Genomic DNA, 19,320 nt, shown 5'->3' with positions numbered 1-19,320 from the left:
CATTCCCGCTATAGAGCAACAAAATCCCCGTGGGTAGGGGCTTCATGGATGTTTTGGTGCTTAGCAACAGAGCCAGTCGTATGATGAATATCTGTTGAATGAGTAAATGATTACCTTATGGAGAACACAGACCAGTTCAAGGATAGGAAATGGATGAGCTACATTCTTACACTGTGGCGGGTATCTCTAGTAGATCCTGAAGATCTTTCCCACTTGGGTCAGATAGGAGCATGACCTCTTTCTCCACCAAAGCTCCAGGCTGTATGAATAATCTCCTGGAGTTTAGAATCCCAAGTCTGTATTCTATCCTGATCTTATTATCTTGGCTGAGCCGAGGGAATCACGCATTCAAAGGTGTAGGCTGCTTGTTATTCAACAGTAAACATTTATCTTCTCCGTCGTTCAGTTCCTACAGCATCAGCAACCAAGAGTATCTGACTTTCCTCTCCACCCTCTACTAGTTAATTCTACAGGGGGTGAAAAGAAACCCCCCAGACCTCATAAGACAATGCAGCGTGGTGTTTGCTATAACAGAGGAACATATATGAGGTAAGCGAACTTAGGGAGGGAGAAATAGAAAGAGAAACTCATAGAAGATTGTGTTGGAGATTGTACGTATTGTTGGGGGAAGTTAAGGAACTGTGAGTAGGGAAAATAATAGTTCATCTGATTTTACAATATAAGGCAAGCCATTGGGCATAATATTTAAGGCAAGAAAGAGCAAAAATAAAGACATTAAACATGGAGGCTTGTCATCTTCATTATCACCACACTGGCACAGTGGTACGATTGTAATGTGGGGCTGTTTGGAAAATAATGGGTCCACTTGCATTGGGATTTCTAAAGATAGAGGAAGGTATTTGGGGTGGATTCCCTTTCCGTCCAAGAAAATGTCCATCTATACGATTGCCCAGCCTCTGTGGCTAACGAATAAGAGGGCTGCTGAACATATGATGCCCGACACCCTTTGCTTAGCCAATTAATAAATCCCAGCAGCCATGACAATCAAAAGAACCCCACTGTCCCACACCCTGCAGATCCTGCATGAGAGGTCATGGCATTTTCCACCTGTGACAGTCAGATTTCGAGGACAAGGGCTTATATAGTTCTTCTGTCCGTACTGATTGTGTGTCTTCAGTCTGCCCTGTTTCCCACTTTACCAAAGCTCCTGAGTCAAGAAAAGTAAAGGGGAACAGTTGGACGGGGTGTAGGGGAGAAAGGTATGAGGGTTAGAACAGTTCAAACCCTGTTTGTGGGGCTCCTGCCAAGCCTCATGGAGTCAGAAGCCAACTCCTTAGCTGCCCAAGCCACCTACCTGCCCTCCTCCTTTCCCTGTGGCTGCCAGTCACTGCCATCTACTCTGGATGCTTTGGGGTTTCTCTGTACTTTCCCCTATTTATTCCACGGGTAACCTATGTTTAGCAGGAAGTTCTGTTAATTCTATTTCAAAAATGTACCCCATCAGTCCAAATCTAAATGTCTCCTTTCTTTACCTCCCACCACTATCCTTTCCAAATCCTTTGGAAATATCATGTTTACCACTGCCACAGCCTCTAACTGGACTCAGAGTTATGATCTAATAAAGTTGTGGTCTAGTAACATACAGTAAAATCAGAGTTATGATCCAATGAAATGTAGCAAATCCTCCACAGAGGATCACATCCACCCTTCCTTTCATGCCATGCAGGTACCCTAAACTTCCTTACCCTGGGCCCAAGACTTTTATTCATTTAGTACAGAACACACGTGGCCCGCCATCTAGAGGTATTTATGTTTTAGAATGAATTGCTTGAGTTTGGAGTCTTTCACAGGCTAAAATGACATTGCCTTTCCCCAGCCCTACCCTTCACCTCATTCTCTGAAGCTATGTTATTTTTTTCATCTTTCTCTGAATGAGCCAAGTCCTGCCCCCACCATGATGCCATGTCTTCCCATTCATTCAATTCCCTTTAATTTTTTTCTCATCTGGAAAACCAAGACTTGTTCTTTAGGATCTTCCAAAAGATTCTAAAGAAAGGAACACAATACACTAGGGCCCTTCCACTCCTGAGTGGCTCTCTGTCATACCCAATGTATCCTTTCTACTTTAATCAAATATGTACACATTTGCTCCGCATTTCTTGCTTCCTGCCCTTCTTTCTATTCCATACAAGTTGAATTTGAAGGGAGAATGGTTCAGCGTCTTTATGAGAAAACCCTGAGACTTTAGGTTGCAACTGAAGCCAAAAGTTTGCCCTGATGGTACCTGTCTCTCGATGTATCAAAGTCTGCCCTGATGGTACCTGTCTCTTGATGTATCAAAGATGAATCTCAGCGGGTGGACCAGAAAAGTAGTTGGAAACAGAACTGATGACTCTTCAACCTGCTGAAGGTTTTTGGTTCTGCATGGGAATTTGCTCAAACTGGAATGTTGATAAAACCACGAGGGATGGTATTTTGAAAAAAAAATAAAACTTTTAAAAATGAAAGTTGTTTACCTTACTAGTTGTAGAATAGACAAATGACTCAGAAACAGAAAGTTTGGAGAATATAATTCACCAAAGTCAGCTGTCACCTGTATGTTTTTTGGTAACTCTGAGAAATCACCTCCAACTCCAGTATACTAATGAGGACAGTGTTCAGGCTTCCAGTCAGAAGCCACAAGTGAGGAGGCTACAGATCTGCCTTGAGATAGGATTTACTATATGACAGCTCTAAATGTCCTGGAATTTGTTTCTAAAGAAAGCTGACCTCGAACTCACAGAGATTAGCCTCCTTTGCCTCCTGGGTGCTGAGATTAAAGACATGGGCCAGCCTGACTTGCATATTTTTGCCATTTTTGTCTCTCCTTCATTTATATGGAAAGTAGTTATTGTTGATATTCCTAAGCCTGCATTGTCAGCAATTCTCCCTGTTTTTCCTCTGTGCAGTCAACTGTCAATGATGATAAACTGAATACTGAATGTTAGATTAGGAAGAGCAACGAACAAACTCACATCTGGAGGCAAAATCACACCACCATTCCGTAGTGACTCATTTACAGAAAACAGAGTGGCTCTGAAGGAGTAGATTGCAGGGGGTAGCAGGGACATTGAGTGAAGGCATAAGTCACAAAACAATCCCAGACCAGTTTGGAATTATGATCAATAAAAGGATTATTTATTTCAGGGGAAAAACTTACAGATCACTGTCCTAGACAGCAGCCATCTGAGTGACCAGGAATAGAGTCTAGCAACTGGAAGCAGGAACCAGAAGCAAGAGAGCGACCGCTGCTTTTTAAAGCAAAAGAGACCACACCCTAGTGGGCTGGTATCTTAAAGGCTATTGGCTGAAGGAGCAGAGTGTGCTCCCACAGCAACTGAGATTCCAGAATATGTAGAAATACAGTGAAGTACAAGGTGATGAACTCTGTTGGCTGGGGAGAGAAGAACAAACCTGTAAGAGCCAACTTTATGGAAGGGGTCAGTGACACCACCTATGTTTTTCTATTCTGCCACTATGATAGTTGGAGAAGAGGTGAAACAAAATGGTTTTGTGTCTCTAGAGTGAATCCATATTTTGTATTTGATTCAGAAGGCATGAGAAGGTTATGATACTTGCTAATTTTGCTTTCTATATCTTGCTACATTTCGGCTCTTGTTTTCCTTACTGCTGCATTTACTGGCAGAACAGCTCTTCCAAAAGCAGAAGGTGAGATCCCCTGAGGTATCACTGAAAGGGGTTCTAGGCACGATGCAATGAGATTTCACCCTGGAGTTCCCATGTGCCAATCATGGCACTAGGGTTCAAACACACGCAAAAGGTAAAAAAACTGATGGTAGACATTGCAACATGGTGAAAAGAATTGGAGTCAGATAAACAATGTCAGTATACATATTCATGAGCTACCTTATAAGTACCCTTTGGGTGTAGAGAAGGGGTGAGCTAGAGTTAGCTGGAGGGGCAGAATAAAAACCTCGGGAAAGAGAGGAAGCCAAAGAACAGTTTAAGTGAAATGTGGTTTAATGAAAATGTGGAATTGTAATGTGTTGGTTTAAAAGAAAATGTCCCCAGGGGAAATGGTACCGTTAGGAAGTGTTGCCTTGTTGGAGTAGGTGTGGTCTTGTTGGAGGGTGTCTGTCACTGTGGAGGCGGGCTTTGAGGTCTCATACATGTGTAAACCATGTCCAGTGAGTGAGTTCGCTTCCTGCTGCCTACAAGACATAGAATTCCAGCTCCCTCTTCAGCACCATATCTACCTGCATGCCACCATGTCCCATCATATTAATAATTGACTGAACCTCTGAACTGTAAGTGAACCACCCCAATGGAATATTTTTATAATAGTGGCCGTGGCTCTTCATAGCAAAAGGAACCCTAAAATAACAGTAAAAGTGTTATTAAATAAATTTCAACACAGAAAGCATGGATGAGTAAGTGAATTAAAAAACTAAAACATGAATTGACACAAAAGAAAGAACAATTTTTTTATCTTATGAACTCAATTATGATGACTATTTCATTTTCTTCTCTTGAATTTATTTAGAAGACTCAATTGCACATTTAGCTTGTATTGGGGCATTGTAAACAAGAATGAAAGTACTAGCCGGTCCTTCTATTTTCTCACAGAACATCCTAACTGAAAAAGTATAGACTAGAATTAATGTGGAGTCAAAGTAGCCTTCAAGTTTCTGCTGATTTAAAGCCTTTCCATAGCTTCTCCCTTTCCCTACAGCTTAGTGCATTCCCTGTCATCAGAATCCTGGAGACAGCATGTCATTTATGCCTAGGGTGATAGTCATGTGTGAAGAAATAATGTTTTAATATGCTAAAATGATTATCCCTAGAGATACACATAAATCCATCTTGATTTAAAGGTACACGAGCTACAATTTATGGCTATTACTGGCTACTGCATACTGTAAATGTGAAAAAAATTTGATGATGATGACAATGTGAACTTTATATGTCTGAGTAAATTACTTCCAACAGCAGGAGAAATCAACAGCTCTTTATAATGTTAGGGTTCCCCTGAACTGCTAATGTGGGGGAGGCTTGGCTAGAGGATTCTGACTCTGGGTCTTTGAGGACAACATCAGTTATCACGAACCTCGGCCTTAGCTGTAGTTGTCTGAGATCTCGACTGAGGCCGAAGACCTGCTGGGGTTGCGGTTCATACTGCCAGGGCTGTTGGGAAGAGGCCCCAGCACTTGCTAGAGGTGGGGTATTCTTCACAGTGGGTCCTCTCTGTGGAGCTTCTTGTGTCTTCTCAGGGCACAGTGATTGTTTCCTACAGAGAGAGAAAGGCAAGACACCCACACAAGCCTTGGTGATCAAATCTCAGAAATTCCACACCATCAATTCTGCCACATAATTTGTAGCAAGGGCGTGATTCTAGTTTGCAGTCCTCCAGTTCCAGGAGGAATTACATCTTGCAGGAGGCCGTCCCAAAGACTCTTGTGCATACTATATCAATCTGAATGAATTCACTTAAGATCTGAATGACAAGCTACCTTTCTGAATTAAACACTTAGGAGTACTAGAAAATATATCTATTCATTTGTACGACTCCAAGAAGGCTTCCTGAGCCTCGTTACATCCACTCAGTGATAATGATACACCCTAGATGTCACTACATTTAGAGTTAAGTGACTTCAAGGCATAAATACATATCAAACTTATATTTTAACATTAGCTATACTATTTCTAGTCAGCAAGTTTGGCGCTTGTATTTTAGAAACTAAGAAAGAATAATTTAAAAATCCAATTCAAAACAATGTACAGAACCAGTAAATACTCCTGTTTTACATTCACCAAATGTAAATCAGCTTCACCGAACCTACTAACTTTTAATAGAGGAACCAAGGCTTATAAGCTTATTTTGTGCTTTAGTAAGCATTATAGTACTCGGAAAAACACACGTGGCTTTTCTTTCAGCTTTTAAATCAGTTGCTGCCAAATGTGGAAAGTGGTACCCCACACTCCCTGCTTTAGGAGACACGATAGTTAATCTATGTGTCAACTTGATTGGACCACAGGATGCTCACATATTGGCTTAAGCATTATTTCAAATGTCTTCAGGGAAATTTCTAGATCCTGTCAACCTTGAAACTTTAAACTGAGCAGAAGAGAGTGTCTACCCCGATGTAGGAGGACAGAACAGAATGCTGGGAAGAAGGGAAGTGCGGCAGATGCCATGCTTCTCCTGCCCAAGAATGACGCTGGTTAGACTCGTGCCAGTAAGCCACAGTCAAGTGAAAAAACAGATTTTTAGAATAGGTTGAATCAATATGCGAGAGTTAGCCAATAAGAGGCTAGAACTAATGGGCTAGGCAGTGTTTAAATGAATACAGTTTCTGTGTAATTATTTCCGGTAAAGCTAACCCAGCGGCCGGGAGCTGGGGAGGGATAAAAAGCAGCCAGCCACTCCATTACAACACCACATCCCCTCCATAGATCCCACAAACTCACAACTCTGTATTGAGAAGTCCTTATAATAAAATGCCTTGTCTTCTTCCATAGTGTATGCTTGTGTGCATTTGTGCACGTATGTGTATTCGTGTGGTGCATGCATGCATGTGTGTGCATGTGTATGGGTGCATGTAAACGTACACATACTTACATTTGTTCCCTGGAAAACCTTGCCTAATACAGGTAATATTATGGGGGTCAAGTTGTATCTCAGTTACCACCGTGCTGAGTTTCAGGACATTCATGCTAAAGTCCTCGCTGTGGTTCTCACAAGACAAATATTTCCACCTGTCTCTTCCTGCTGGGAAGTGAACATCAATTCCCTTCCCTCTAATAGTCTATTGTGAAGTCTACCCACCATGGAGCTGCCTCTGGGAGGTGAGGCCTTGGTATCTAGATAACAAAAGGACTGGTTCTCCTGTAAGAAGAGGTGGAGGTGTGATCCTCCCTGCTCCTCTCCCTCTCCCGTGCCATCCTTGCTCTTTACCACTGAGGTGATCACCTGTGAGCCAGGACTGAGACTTTATCGCCTACCTCACCTCTGGCGCCTCTAGAATTGAGAAACAAATTTCTGTTGTTTAAGTCACCTTGTCTGGACTATGACAGCCCCCACTGAACTTGACAGCTCACTTCCTGAACATAAAGGATTTAGGTTAAACCTTTGGGTTAAACAAACCCCATTTCCTTTCAGTTCTGGAAAGAAATTTGCCGGGACTTTTAACCCCCTTTCTGGAACAGTCCATCTCCTTCTGCTCATTGGCAACCAGGTGAAAATGACTTCAGCTCAGGGATCCACATTTGATCTTCACTCAAGAATGTAAATGTTCTCAAACAACAGACCTGGACACCGATGGACTTTGAATTAGAGTGTGTATGAACTTCCTGAGGGGCTAAACCCCAGAGCGGATGTTTCTTCTGTCCATGCTCAGCTGTGCTGCTCTTAACGACCTGTTAAGCTTGTAAATCCACACAGGTTCTACCCTTGTTGAATGCTCACTAATTCATCTGGGAAATGTATGCACTGGAGCTCAAATTCATACGTTCTCTCTCATTTGTTTGGCTTAGATAAACTACATACAATACCATAGCTCCTCCAGAGCAAAGATGGTTAAGACGTGAACAAGAGGTTGAAAAATATCTGTAGCATAACAAAAAATCTTTTTAAAAAAGAACAGCTTATAAACTGCAGTTCTCTGTTCCCTGAGCCGTGTCAGATCTATCGCATTTCCTCCAGACTCACACGCCTGTGAAGTGAAGAATTACAAGCAACCAAATGGAATCAAGATTGCAGCCCACACCTGGTGACACACCGCACACGGAGCTGGGGGTCACGGAGACCTGGCTGTGAATCTCAGCTTTATTAGCTGCAGGACTCGGGGCTGTAGACCCAGGGCCGCTTCAAGCCTTGGTATCCTCAGCCATTTAGGACAAGAGGATAGAGGAAACAATAAAACTCCACCATAGGTGGTAGCTAGAAGGATTTACTCCATGAATGGTCACCACCGTGATGGCAAGCCAACATGTTCAAAAAGTACAAACCGACCCCAGGTCATCTTAGGATTTCAGAGGAGAATTATGTCTACTTTATTGTTCGGCTTTAGTTTGTTTCATGGCTCTATTTTAGTAAATACACTGCCCTGATTTCAGTAAGAATTGTCCATGCAACTGTGTAATGCATCTGCTGTAAATAGGAATGTATGACTGCTAAGGACTTCCTGTCTTTTGACTTGACAGGGGAATGTCTGCCAAAACTGGACTACCATTGTATGACAGAAGGGGAAGCAGAGCCATGTCCCTTTCTTTCCTCCTGAGGGAAGCTCTGGAGATCCCCAAGAAGATGAAGGCTGAGGCGTGGGAAGATCTGAGAGAACATTGCCATCTGTGCATGGTTCTCTCTGGTAGGGCTGAGCCTTCGGGCTCTTCTGCAAAGCTGTGTGTTGTGGTCTGCAAGGTCTTTTGTTGGAGACGAAGCATGCTCCTGGTTCTTCGCTGCTTTATCCTGGTTTCTCAGGTGAAACCCATGGCTCACATCAGCAGACGAGGAGGAGTAAGCAGGTTCTGTAGAAAGGGGTTCTCCTCACCCCCAATCATAACCAGAGCGCCCTTAGCAGGAGCACTAAAACTACAGGTTTGCTTTATAACTTGCAGGCATTGTGAATTTCTGTTTCCTTTAAGCTCCAAAGTAATCTGCTAATGTTTTTTGATATCATACACATAAGTTTATCGATACTTGAAAGAGTTAATTTCCTTAGCAATGTCTTGGGAGTTCATCTGTCTCATGTGGGCACAAGAGGAGGCGAAGACGCTGCTTGGCGGGCATATGTAATGTGGAAGTATGTTGAAAGGAAGCCGTTTTTCTCTCGCCCACCCGACTGTGGCTGCCACATAGAACCTGCAGAACCACATACTTTACCCATCCCGGCAAGCACTGTCAAATGGCACCAGGTTTCCTCTTCCTTGAGTCAAGGAATGCTCAGGGAATTAAAAGCAGAAAAAGTTAAGTAACTCCAGCAGGTACAGATCTAAGGTAAAGAACTACATCTAGCCGCAGAATCTCAGATCAAATATGCCTGCCTTTTCCTTTCGCCCTTTGGGGTCGTACCTCTGATAAAGAATTCACAGGCTGCAGTGCAAAGTCGTTTGCATACTGACAAGATTAAAAAGAATGCTTTGTCTGGGTTAAATTTACAATCTGAAACCTTCCTTTAAAATGTCAAGAAGGTAATTAATTTAAGAAGGTTTGCCAAGCAGAGTCTCCGACCCTGTCAGAAACATTTCATTTCCTGAGGGTGAAGGGGGCGTTGCATTTTTCCTCCCCAGATGCCTGCTTTGCTTCCTGCTTTAAGACCTTTCTTCTTCTTCTCCCTGAAATGCCTTTTAGAGCTTTCTCTTTGAGCCCCCCCCCCCCCCAATTAACCTAGTATTCTTTTCTGGTTTTTGTGGTTAATATTACCTAACGCAGTCTTCAAATAAGCTCTGCCTGGGGCCCCGAGTGTAGGTCAGACCTTTTGACACACGCAGGAGAAGAGCATTTTCACAGACACTCTCCGTGCCCAAACATTCAGACAGGCCTTTTGAGTAGCAGCAGGAAATGCATAAATTTAACAGCATGAAAACACGCTTTTGGCATAACAAAGCATCCCTTCCCACGTGTGCTTGCTAGCGTGCACTCCTGTGAATGAATGTCTGAACCAGTTGAGGGGGGTTGTTTGGCAGCTGTTCTAACCATGTTTACGGGTATGGAATTTTATTAGTGATTGTGTCCCCTTACTCGATTCCTGTAGATGTCGAGGGAGAGATTAAAGGATGTGCTTCAGTTTGGAAAACTGATCCCAAATGCATGGACCATGGTGCATCTACATGCATCCACAGGGCAGAAACTGGTGTTAATTGGTGTGCTAGCCGTGCATCCCATTTCCTCTTAAAATGAGAGCTCCTGGGTGCTGCAAAGCAAAATAAATGCCATTTCTAAGATGCTAATCAGGAGTAAATAATGTCTCCTCTAATTTACTTCAGGAAACAGAGATCAGCCAAACTGTGTCGTAGTCCTAAATAAGAAGGAAAATGTTTCAAAAATATGAAATTCTAAGTAAGAGTCTCACGGCTTTAAAGTGGTTCTAAGTCAGAAATGCACTGGCTAAGGATGGTGTTGGATGCTTAGCTGTCTTTCCCAGTTACCAGCGCCTGACATGTGAACGGTGTTCATTCGCCCAGATTCAGGTTCCTCCTGTAACCATGTCATCACGGTGGGCTCTGACGTGCTGTATCATTCGACAGCCGTGTGCACAGATTCTTTGCAAAGGCAGCCACTGGACGAATTGTTTTGCCAATGGCTCACTTGGCCCTGGACGCCTGGGAAAGGCAGCCTCTCATTAAGGACTGCGTTGGGCTCTCCCTTCACCCGAGCCGCTAGTCTACTGGGCTGACAGTCTGCATATTAGTCTCTGGTGCTTTCATTTAAATTATTCATTATCTCTTAAAAAATATTTTTAATTGGCATACAAAGTAGCAGATTTCATTATGACATTTTCCTACACGCTGGGTTTGGCTAATCCTCCTCTGCTCCCTCCCTGTCCACTTTCATGTCTGGCTTCTCCTGTCGGTCTCCACAGAGTCTCCTTAAAACTCTTTCCTCTCTCACATTCATCTTCTAGTTTTATGACCTAAACCCACGTTCATTTTCATATAAAAATATGTATATTAAAAATTAAAAGCTAAGATTCCTATGTGAGAGAGAACCTGTGTGCTATTTGTCTTTCTGAGTCTGGGATACTTCACTCCATACAATGGTTTTCCAGACACACCCATTTCCCTGATAATTTCAGAATTCCATTTTTATTTATAAGCATAAAATCCCATTGTTGACATTTTATTTGTTTTGAATTTTTTGAAAGTCGTGGCATTATAAATTAAAAGCAAGTAAGACAAGAGCATAAGTGAGATAATCCTTAGTTTTAATTAATGTAGAAACAAACAGGCTTACAGCTAAGTAAGGGCTGGGATGGAGCTCAACTTGATCCCCAGAACTGTATGAACTATACATGGTGGTACTCTCAGGCGTTGGAAGAAGCAGCATCAGAAGTTCAAGGTCAACCTCAGCTACATATAAGTTCAACATCAGGCATGGGGCTGTCTTTCTTTTTTCTTTTAAGGCAACTTAAGTTTAAGAAAAATTTATATTTCTTATTATCTAGCATATATATATATATATATACATGCATACACACACATATGTGTGTTTATCTGTGTGTGTGTGTGTGTGTGTGTGTTTGTGTGTACATGGAGGGCCTAGGAGGACATTGGCTGCCTTCTCTATCACTGTCCACCTCATTTCCTTGAGGCGGAGTCTCTCACTGAACTTGAAGCTGGCATTCTGTCTAGGCTAGGCTGGCCGTCCAGCTACATCCTGAGAACTGCCTGTTTCTGACCCCAACTCTGTGGTTACGGGCAAGTGCAGCAGGGCCCAGCATGTTTACACGATGTTCTAGTCAGTGTTCTGCTGCTGTGAAGAAACACCTTGACCATAGCCATGGAAATCATTCAATTGGGATTTGCCTACAGTTGCATAGGTTTCGTCCATTGCTGTCATGGCTGGGACCATGGTGGCACTCAGGCAGACATTGTGCTGGAGAAGGAGCTGAGAGTCTACATCTGATCCGCATGTATCTGGAAGAGGGTGACACTAGGCTTGGCTTGAGCACTTGAAACCCTGAAGTCCACCCCTAGTGACATACTTCTTCCAACAAGGCCACACCTCCAAATCCCTGTCAAGTAGAGCCACTCCCTAATGACCGGACATTCAAATACATGAGCCTATGGGGGACATTTCTAGTCAAACCACCACACATGGGAGGAATCAAACTCAGGTCTGATGCTTGAGCAGCAAGTGCTCCTATCCACAGAGCCATCCTCTAGCTCTCCAACCAGCTTTTTAGTTTCCGTTGTCATCACTCTGTCAAACGCTCTACCTTTTCTTGACCTTTGTGGCCAAATGGCTTAGCTGCAAAACAATGGTTTTGGGTTAAATTTTTGCATCCTAAATATCATTTAACTTCTCTAGATTCTGACTATTTTCCCCCTCTTTCTAACTTCATTTCAGTGGACATATTTCTTCCTGGAGATGCATTTGTGTGTACGACAGTAATGAGAGGCTCTACAAACGTGTGTCGATGGCATAGTCAAGAGGCTTCACCAGAGCTCCAAAGTACACTACGCTAAACTCGGCCCTGATGGACAGACAGCAGCATGCCCCCATACTCTTCCCTGGCTAGTGTTGGAATGTTGACATTTCTAGCAAAACTATATGGTATAAATTTGTATCAATAGGTAGGAAGGGGCCTGAATGAGTAACAGTGTGAATGAATGAAAGTTGGATCCAGATTTTATGAAGCCTATGGTTTACAAACTTCGGCGGGCCTCTCTAATAAAAATCAAAGATATAGGTAAAACTTAATACAAAAGTAAAAAGTATTTTAGAATGAATAAAAGCATTGCATCAACTTATAAATTTGAAAAAGTTAACAAACACCATAAAAATAGTAAAGTCTTAAAAAGTCACATTTTACTAAGTGAATGATATGCTTCTAAAGCAGTTTATCTTTACGATGGCCTCTCTTTGATCTTGCCTTTCTTTGTGACTATCTGGAGAGGGATGGGAAGCTCGTTTGATATTCCCCTCAGTAAGTGTGCTTGTGTTCTTTCTTATGCTGTGATAAAAATCCTGTGACAAAATCACTTCAGGTGTGAAGGGGTTTATTTTGGCTTAAAATTCCACCTCATAGCCTACCGTTATGGGGAAGTTGAGGCAAGAACTTCAGAAAGAAATGAATGCATGCTTGCTCATTTGTGTGCCCTTTTTTGCCTAGCTTGATAGCTCCACTTTTACACAGCTCAGGACCTCTTCCTAGGGAATGTTGTCATCCACAGTAGACTGGATCTTCCCACATCAAGTAACTTTATTAAGACAACCTCTCACAGGCATATTGACAGGCTAACCCAGCATAGATAATTCCCTGTTGGCATTCTCTTCTTAAGGGATTAGAAGTTGAATCAGGTTAACATTTAAAGCTAATCACAATATGTTGAATCAAAAAGTTTTAATTAATAGATGGGATTGATGAAGCATGTGGCTTCACACATTCATGTTTTCATTGTCAGCCGAATAACTAAAAATATGTATGTTATAAATTCTTAGAAATCTGTTTTAGCTTTCTGAAAAGGGAGCAAGGACTGTGTTTGTAGTTACATGCACTAAATTACCCAGAGAAGCAAACAAGAACTTCCATTTTGATCAGCCCTCAATGCCAGCCAAGCTCTTTGCTTACAGCTGTACAACTGGAGGACTTTTCCTGCGATCAGCTTACAACCCATTCGGTGTGTATCTTTGAATGGGAGTTGAAATATCCCATTAGTGTAGATCAAGGCGCTGGGAGGTCTATGTTGCACCCCCCATAAGTTTCAAGGGCAAGCCTATTTTTCCTTTGCAGCCCCACCCTGATGTGCAGTCCCCGTCTTGCTTGCCCTCTGTCGCCCTGATCCTTGACTCTTGTGCCCCTCCACTGCCCATCTAATGATGCTTATGATTGCCTTACAAGTAGCTTGCCTTGACAATCAATGAAAGTCTCCGCATCTCAAGGCCAGATGTTCAGTCATCTCAATTTCATCTGTTGCCCAGGTCCATGTTGTCAGGTAGCATGTCATTCACAGGTTTCAGAGACTAAAAGGTAGATTTGTCTGAAGAACCACTAGTTTACTTTTTGATGGAGGAGGGTTATCTGTCTATTGTGTTATTTTCATTGGTCAATAAAGAGACTGCCTTGGCCCTTTGATAGGACAGAAAATTAGGTAGGCAGAGTAAACAGAACAAAATGCTGGGAAGAGGGCAATGAGGCAGACGCCATGGAGCCAGCCACCAGGTCAGACATGCTGAATCTTTTCCGGTAAGCCACTACCTCGTGGTGCTACCACGAGATTATTAGAAATGGGTTAATATCAAGATATGAGAGTTAGTCAGTAACTAACTCTCTAGAGAAAATGGGCCAGGCAGTGTTTAAATGAATATAACTTGTGTGTTATTATTTCTGGGACTAAGCTAGCTGTGCGGGAGCCCGGTGAGGCGAAAAGCAGGCCTGCCCGCAGCCCCGTACTACAACTTTTGACGTCACTGAGCACTTATTTCCCAGTGGACTGGTCTACCAAACAAGAGAAGAAATTCTGAGAGGGAAGAGGTGGTAAACAGTATCATATTATCTTGGGATCAAGGATGAAGTTTGAGAAATATACTGTGGATCAGATAGCCAGGAGGACACTGATGGGCTTTGAAGAAACATCTCTGCAGCCATGGACTTGCAAAATCTAGCTGCCTGAGGAAATTAAGACAGGGAGCTTCTGCTGTGTTCTGTAGAAAATGTGAAGAAAACTCTAGGGTAGAGTCCAAAAGGCAGTAGAACTACTGCAAGGATTTGGTTATTGATGAGGATGATGTTGGTGTTGATAGAGCAGAATGGTTAGATCAAGGTGAAAGAAGCATCATAAAGAAATAAGAGAACAGAGAAAAGCGTTCAGTGGTGTATCCATACCTTTGAGAGAAAAGTGGGGCCAGAACTAAATAACAGAAGGTGAAGCAGAGCAAGGCAAGTCTTCCTGGAAGCTAGAAGGAGGAGATGCTTAGGAAGGACCAGGCACAAGCAGAATGGAAAGGAGCACACATCAACAGAGAACCCCACTTTTACCTGTGAGTTGTACATCTCATCACCTAAAGACAGTGGAAGAAACAGGTTAGACCCTAGAGGACAGGAGGGGAGGTTTGTCACACGTCACCAGGAGCCCAGGTGACAGAGTAGATGAGAGACAGCATGCCATTACAGTGACCCAGGAACATTCGCGTGTTCAGTGAATTCATGTGTACCATGGGATACTAGATTCTGTGGTGATCTCAGACAGTAGAAAATTTACAGGTAGGAAAAGACAGAGCTGTGTGGCGGAAAAAGGGAGAGCATACAGGTCCCTCTGCTATTGCAGCCTGCTCCTGAGAGCACGGACTAAAGGTTGACCATGTCATTGGGTGCAGAGGGGTGAACCCCAGGCTGCCATGGGGTGAAAGAGTAAGATGTTGAAGATGAGGTGGGAAGGTGTGGCGAGGCTCTTGGGGACGAGGGTGGAGGGAACCATAAAATGAGCATCAGGGAGACAAGGGGTAGGAATCCTGAGTGACCATCAGCCTGAGTCTCCGTGGGAAGTGGGACTATAGAGGAAATGTTAGGGAGGACAAGCAGGCTCATCAGTGAAAAGTGCCTCGGGCCAGTCCTGTAACCCGAGTTTGAGTCCTGGGACCCACAGGGTAGAAGGAGAGAACTGATTCCTGCAAGTTGTCCTCTGCCCGGTACACGTGGGCTATGGCTCTCATATGCCCGTCTGCTTGCATACATGCTCACAATAAATGAATAAATACTTAAAATATTTTAGAAAGGAAATATTAAAATGAGGATGGTGGAGGAAATTGAACAGAAGTAGAAGGCATGGACTTTCAAAAAAAAGACTAATTATTGAACAATGGCTACTGAACATGGCCTGGGAATGAATGGAGGATGAGGATGGTTTTGACCCCTTTCTCATCCTTCAGTTTGAGAGAAATATTCATTGAATAAACATCTAAGCAGCCAAGGTGCAACAGATGCTGGATCAAGGTGCAAGCCTCCAGTGACCAGTGGACAAATGCAACCCGTCCTTGCATCTTCCACATGATGCATTTTAAAAATGGTTCACTATAAGTCATGATAAGAGATATGAAGAACGTTTCTTTAAAGTTTTCCTTTGTTCTTGGTGATTTCATGCAGGTATGTGATGAAACTTTGGTCCTATTTCCCCCTCATCTTCCCCCCCTTCGATGCCTCTGTCTTAGTCACTGTTCTATTGCTGTGAAAAGCCACCAGGCCTCTGGCAGCTTTTATAAAGGAAAACATTTAACTGGGGCTTGCTTATTGTTTCAGAGGTTTAATCTATTGTCATCATGGCAGGAAGCGTGGTGGTAGGCAAGCAGACATGGTGCTGGAGAAGGAGCTGAAAGTTCTATCTACATCTGGATCTGCAGGCAGTAGAAAGACAGAGACGCTGGGCTTGGAATCGGCTTTACAAAACCTCAAAGCCCACCTCCAGTGACACACTTCCTCCAATAAAACCACACCTCTTAATCCTTTTCAAATAGTGCCACTCCCTGGGGACTAACTATGGGGGTCATTTCAAACCACCATGTTCCCTTATATTTTCTTCAATATGCTCTCTTCTTAAATTCTCTCTCTCTCTCTCTCTCTCTCTCTCTCTCTCTCTCTCTCTCTCTCTCTCTCAGAAGTCCACCAAATCTACACATCTGTGTCTACTTACTTAACAGGAGCCACATCCTCTTGTTTGGTTATATTTGTTTATATCAGGTGTGGGAACACTAGTGACTCAACGTCTGAACAATTATTTTGAGACATAGGCCAGCTTCCTTATCAAGTTCTATAAGATTCTATGTCACCTGCTTCCTGACACCGCTCCAAACTGTCTTCTTGTTCACTCCTCCTTCTCTCTCTTGCCAGCCACCCTGGCTTGCTTTTGCCCCTGGATACTCATATCTCCTTCTCACTATAGGTCTCACACGCTGGCCTGGCCAGGCCCCTCAGTGTTCACCCTTCCCCCTTAGCTGAGGCCACTGTTCTTCTCGGAGAATTCCTCCCCATTGACTTCCCTTACTATGCTGTCTTCCGTTCCTCCATCCCAATCCCAAATCTCCTTTATTGGTGGGATCCCCTCTTGCGACTATTCTCCTTTGCAATTTTGTTACCTCCCAACATTATTTAACTCTCCACACCTCTCAGCTGTCACAGCCCTTTATAGTCTTCGCCTAGCAGGCCAGCAGCAAATCCTACACAGGAAAGAGAAACTAAAATCTCAGGGTCTGAATTCTCTGCTGTCAACACCAGCTCCTCTGCCAGGTCAGGTTAGAGTGAACTGGATTGGGGACCAATGACTGCGTACATCTGTTGGCTTAGCTAAATTGATACGTTTTTAACATATCTAAAATATAACTCTGTCCAAGAATTCTTTCGTGTATGTGTCAGCTGGACAAAATAACTAAAATCTAGCTTTATGGCTTAAAAATTTTAAGGACGAGTGTTTCAGACTCCTAAGTGTTTAGATAAACTGTAGGAGAGCGATGTCTACTGTGAAGTGGCAGTCGACAGTTTAAGTGCTGAGCATCATGTCTGGTCCACATGGACATTCAAATATGCTGGCTCCTGTGTTTCTTTTTCCAGAATTTGCTTAGAATACCAGGATGTATCTGTGTGAGAGGGTTCTCAGATACAGGGCCGCCCCATGTGAGGAACTCCAGACTCAATCCACATGCACTGTCAAACGTGGAGACCCTCACACTGAAGGGCACCTATGTACATGTGTGAGAGGGTTCTCAGAAACAGGGCCGCCCCATGTGAGGAACTCCAGATTCAATCCACACACCCTATCTGATGTGGAGACCCTCACACTGAAGATCATCACACACACTTTGTTTTCCACACTGTTGTTTGCATTTACCTATGATCTTAGAGTCATTTATGAGTTTTAGAAACAACACTGGACTCCAGTCCTGTGTGACCGCAGCTCTCAGCCTCCAGCACTCGCCTGCTCCTTTGAGTAGTTAAGCCTGTGGCTAGATGGATCCAAGGCTCCCCTTGAGCCTGCCTGAGGAGCAGTAGATAGCCAATGCTTCGACCAACTTTCATCTTGTTTTGTTTCGGATTTTTCTTCCTTTTACGTAATGAAGACAGATTAGCATTGTAGGAGGTAAGAGCTGCTTCAAGAAGCCAAGGGCTTGAGAGGAAAATCATGAGAATTAAGAAACTTTCTGGAAACTACACATCCCTGCAGTGACTTTGGAACCTGACTTGTGAACTTTCAGATGTCCCAAGACGACAAAGTCACCTGCGGGACAGTGTCTAGTGAACATGGTCACAGGAGAAGGGTCTCAAAGAGCCCCAAAGGCGCTGCTTCCAAAGTGCCTACGACAGTGCCTACTCTTTGCTTTAGATCTTGGCCTCCACACGAAGAGTCTGAAGCCTATGTGGTTTGGACAGTGTTATCTACACCGGGCAGACACTGTGAAGGCTGAAAGAGCTGTAGGTGGCTGGGCTAGGCCCTGGCACACCGTGGGTACTCAGTGCGTGCTGTCAGTCACTAGCCAGCTGTTACGGCACGTCCGTGGAGATCCGCATGGCAGACCTTCGCCCACTCCCAGTTCAGTGGCCTTTTACTGTTCTCTCTTTCCCGGCAGCCACATAACAGTCATTTCAGAGCCATTGTTGATCTTATGTCACACGTTCTGACAGGGTGCATCTGATGGACTAGATGATAGAAAGTAGGTCATAGGTACAATTATTAATGTTTTAGAAAAAGGAAGAGAGAAGCCATCACACACTCATTTCATTAGCGATGTCTCACCAATACTGAGCAGAGCCAGATGGAAATCAGCAGCGAGATGCTGGACTTGAGTAGCCATCAGCTCGACTGCCCTCCCAGTCCAAGCTAACCCAGGCCTTCGCTTGTGCACATAGCTAACGTTTGATCAGGTAGTGTGTGTGCGTGTCCATTCGCTGTCCATTCTGAAAATCTCCAGTGACCATCTTTCATGGGACAGGCACAGATCTAGCCAATGTTAACGAACCAAACGGGAAGGAAGTCTGGAGAAGATGACGCTGTTATTGGCAAAGCACACATTTGAAAGGCCATGCAACTCATGATCAAATATCCTGGTCTCAAGGGGAAAGGAGAAGTGTGGGAAGGAGACAGCCAATGAGAATTTACAGTTGTCTGAAGTTAGCCACTAAAGCCTCCCTGGAGGAAGACAAAGCTATACAGGAAGCCTTATAGGTGGTAACAGCTGTGAGAGGGGAATGGAACTCCCAGGAAAAGGAGTTCCTGCAGGCGTAGTGGCCGATGGCTGCATGCTTCTTAGTTTTGTCTCCAGTACCGCAAGGAATTTCCCTTATAAATAATTGTTAGAAATCTGTCATCTCGGGACGCGGAGTGATGCCAACCTCTGGCTACCACAGCACAGGGCACACGCATGCTTACAGGCATTCATGCAAACACACACTAAGACACATACACCATATATACAGAATAAGAGGAAAGAGAAGAAAAAGGAATGTTGTCATCTCATTTTATACTTTTTTTTTAACCTTTAATCTTTCACATGCCTGTGAAGAAACAGCCCAGGTCTACTAGGTCTCCCTACCTTCGCTTTGGATGGATTCTAACGCCAGATATTCACTAGCTATCCTGAGCCCAGTAGATTTCCTGGGCAGTGTCCCCCAACCACTGTCTCTCCATGATCCATGCAACTGTCTACTGAATTTG

At 43.6% G+C, this 19,320-nt stretch overlaps 1 protein-coding gene across 1 annotated transcript in view; it reads left to right on the top strand.

The window, feature by feature from the left end:
• The window catches only part of LOC146889823 (uncharacterized), a 38,085-nt gene extending 25,422 nt beyond the window's left edge, over window positions 1-12,663 (top strand). Inside the window, exon 8 of the mRNA XM_087902065.1 lies at window positions 12,029-12,663. Within this exon, the coding sequence (XP_087758191.1) occupies window positions 12,029-12,147 (119 nt within the window). The 3' untranslated portion in view covers window positions 12,148-12,663. The remainder of the gene's footprint in view (window positions 1-12,028) is intronic.
• The last annotated feature ends 6,657 nt before the right edge of the window (window positions 12,664-19,320 follow it).

The sequence above is a fragment of the Myodes glareolus genome, chromosome 26 (genome assembly GCF_982192425.1).
Source record: "Myodes glareolus chromosome 26, mMyoGla1.1, whole genome shotgun sequence".
NCBI classification, from domain to species: domain Eukaryota; kingdom Metazoa; phylum Chordata; class Mammalia; order Rodentia; family Cricetidae; genus Myodes; species Myodes glareolus.
Note: the sequence above shows the minus strand (reverse complement) of the source record. Positions and strands in the feature narration are given on the sequence as shown.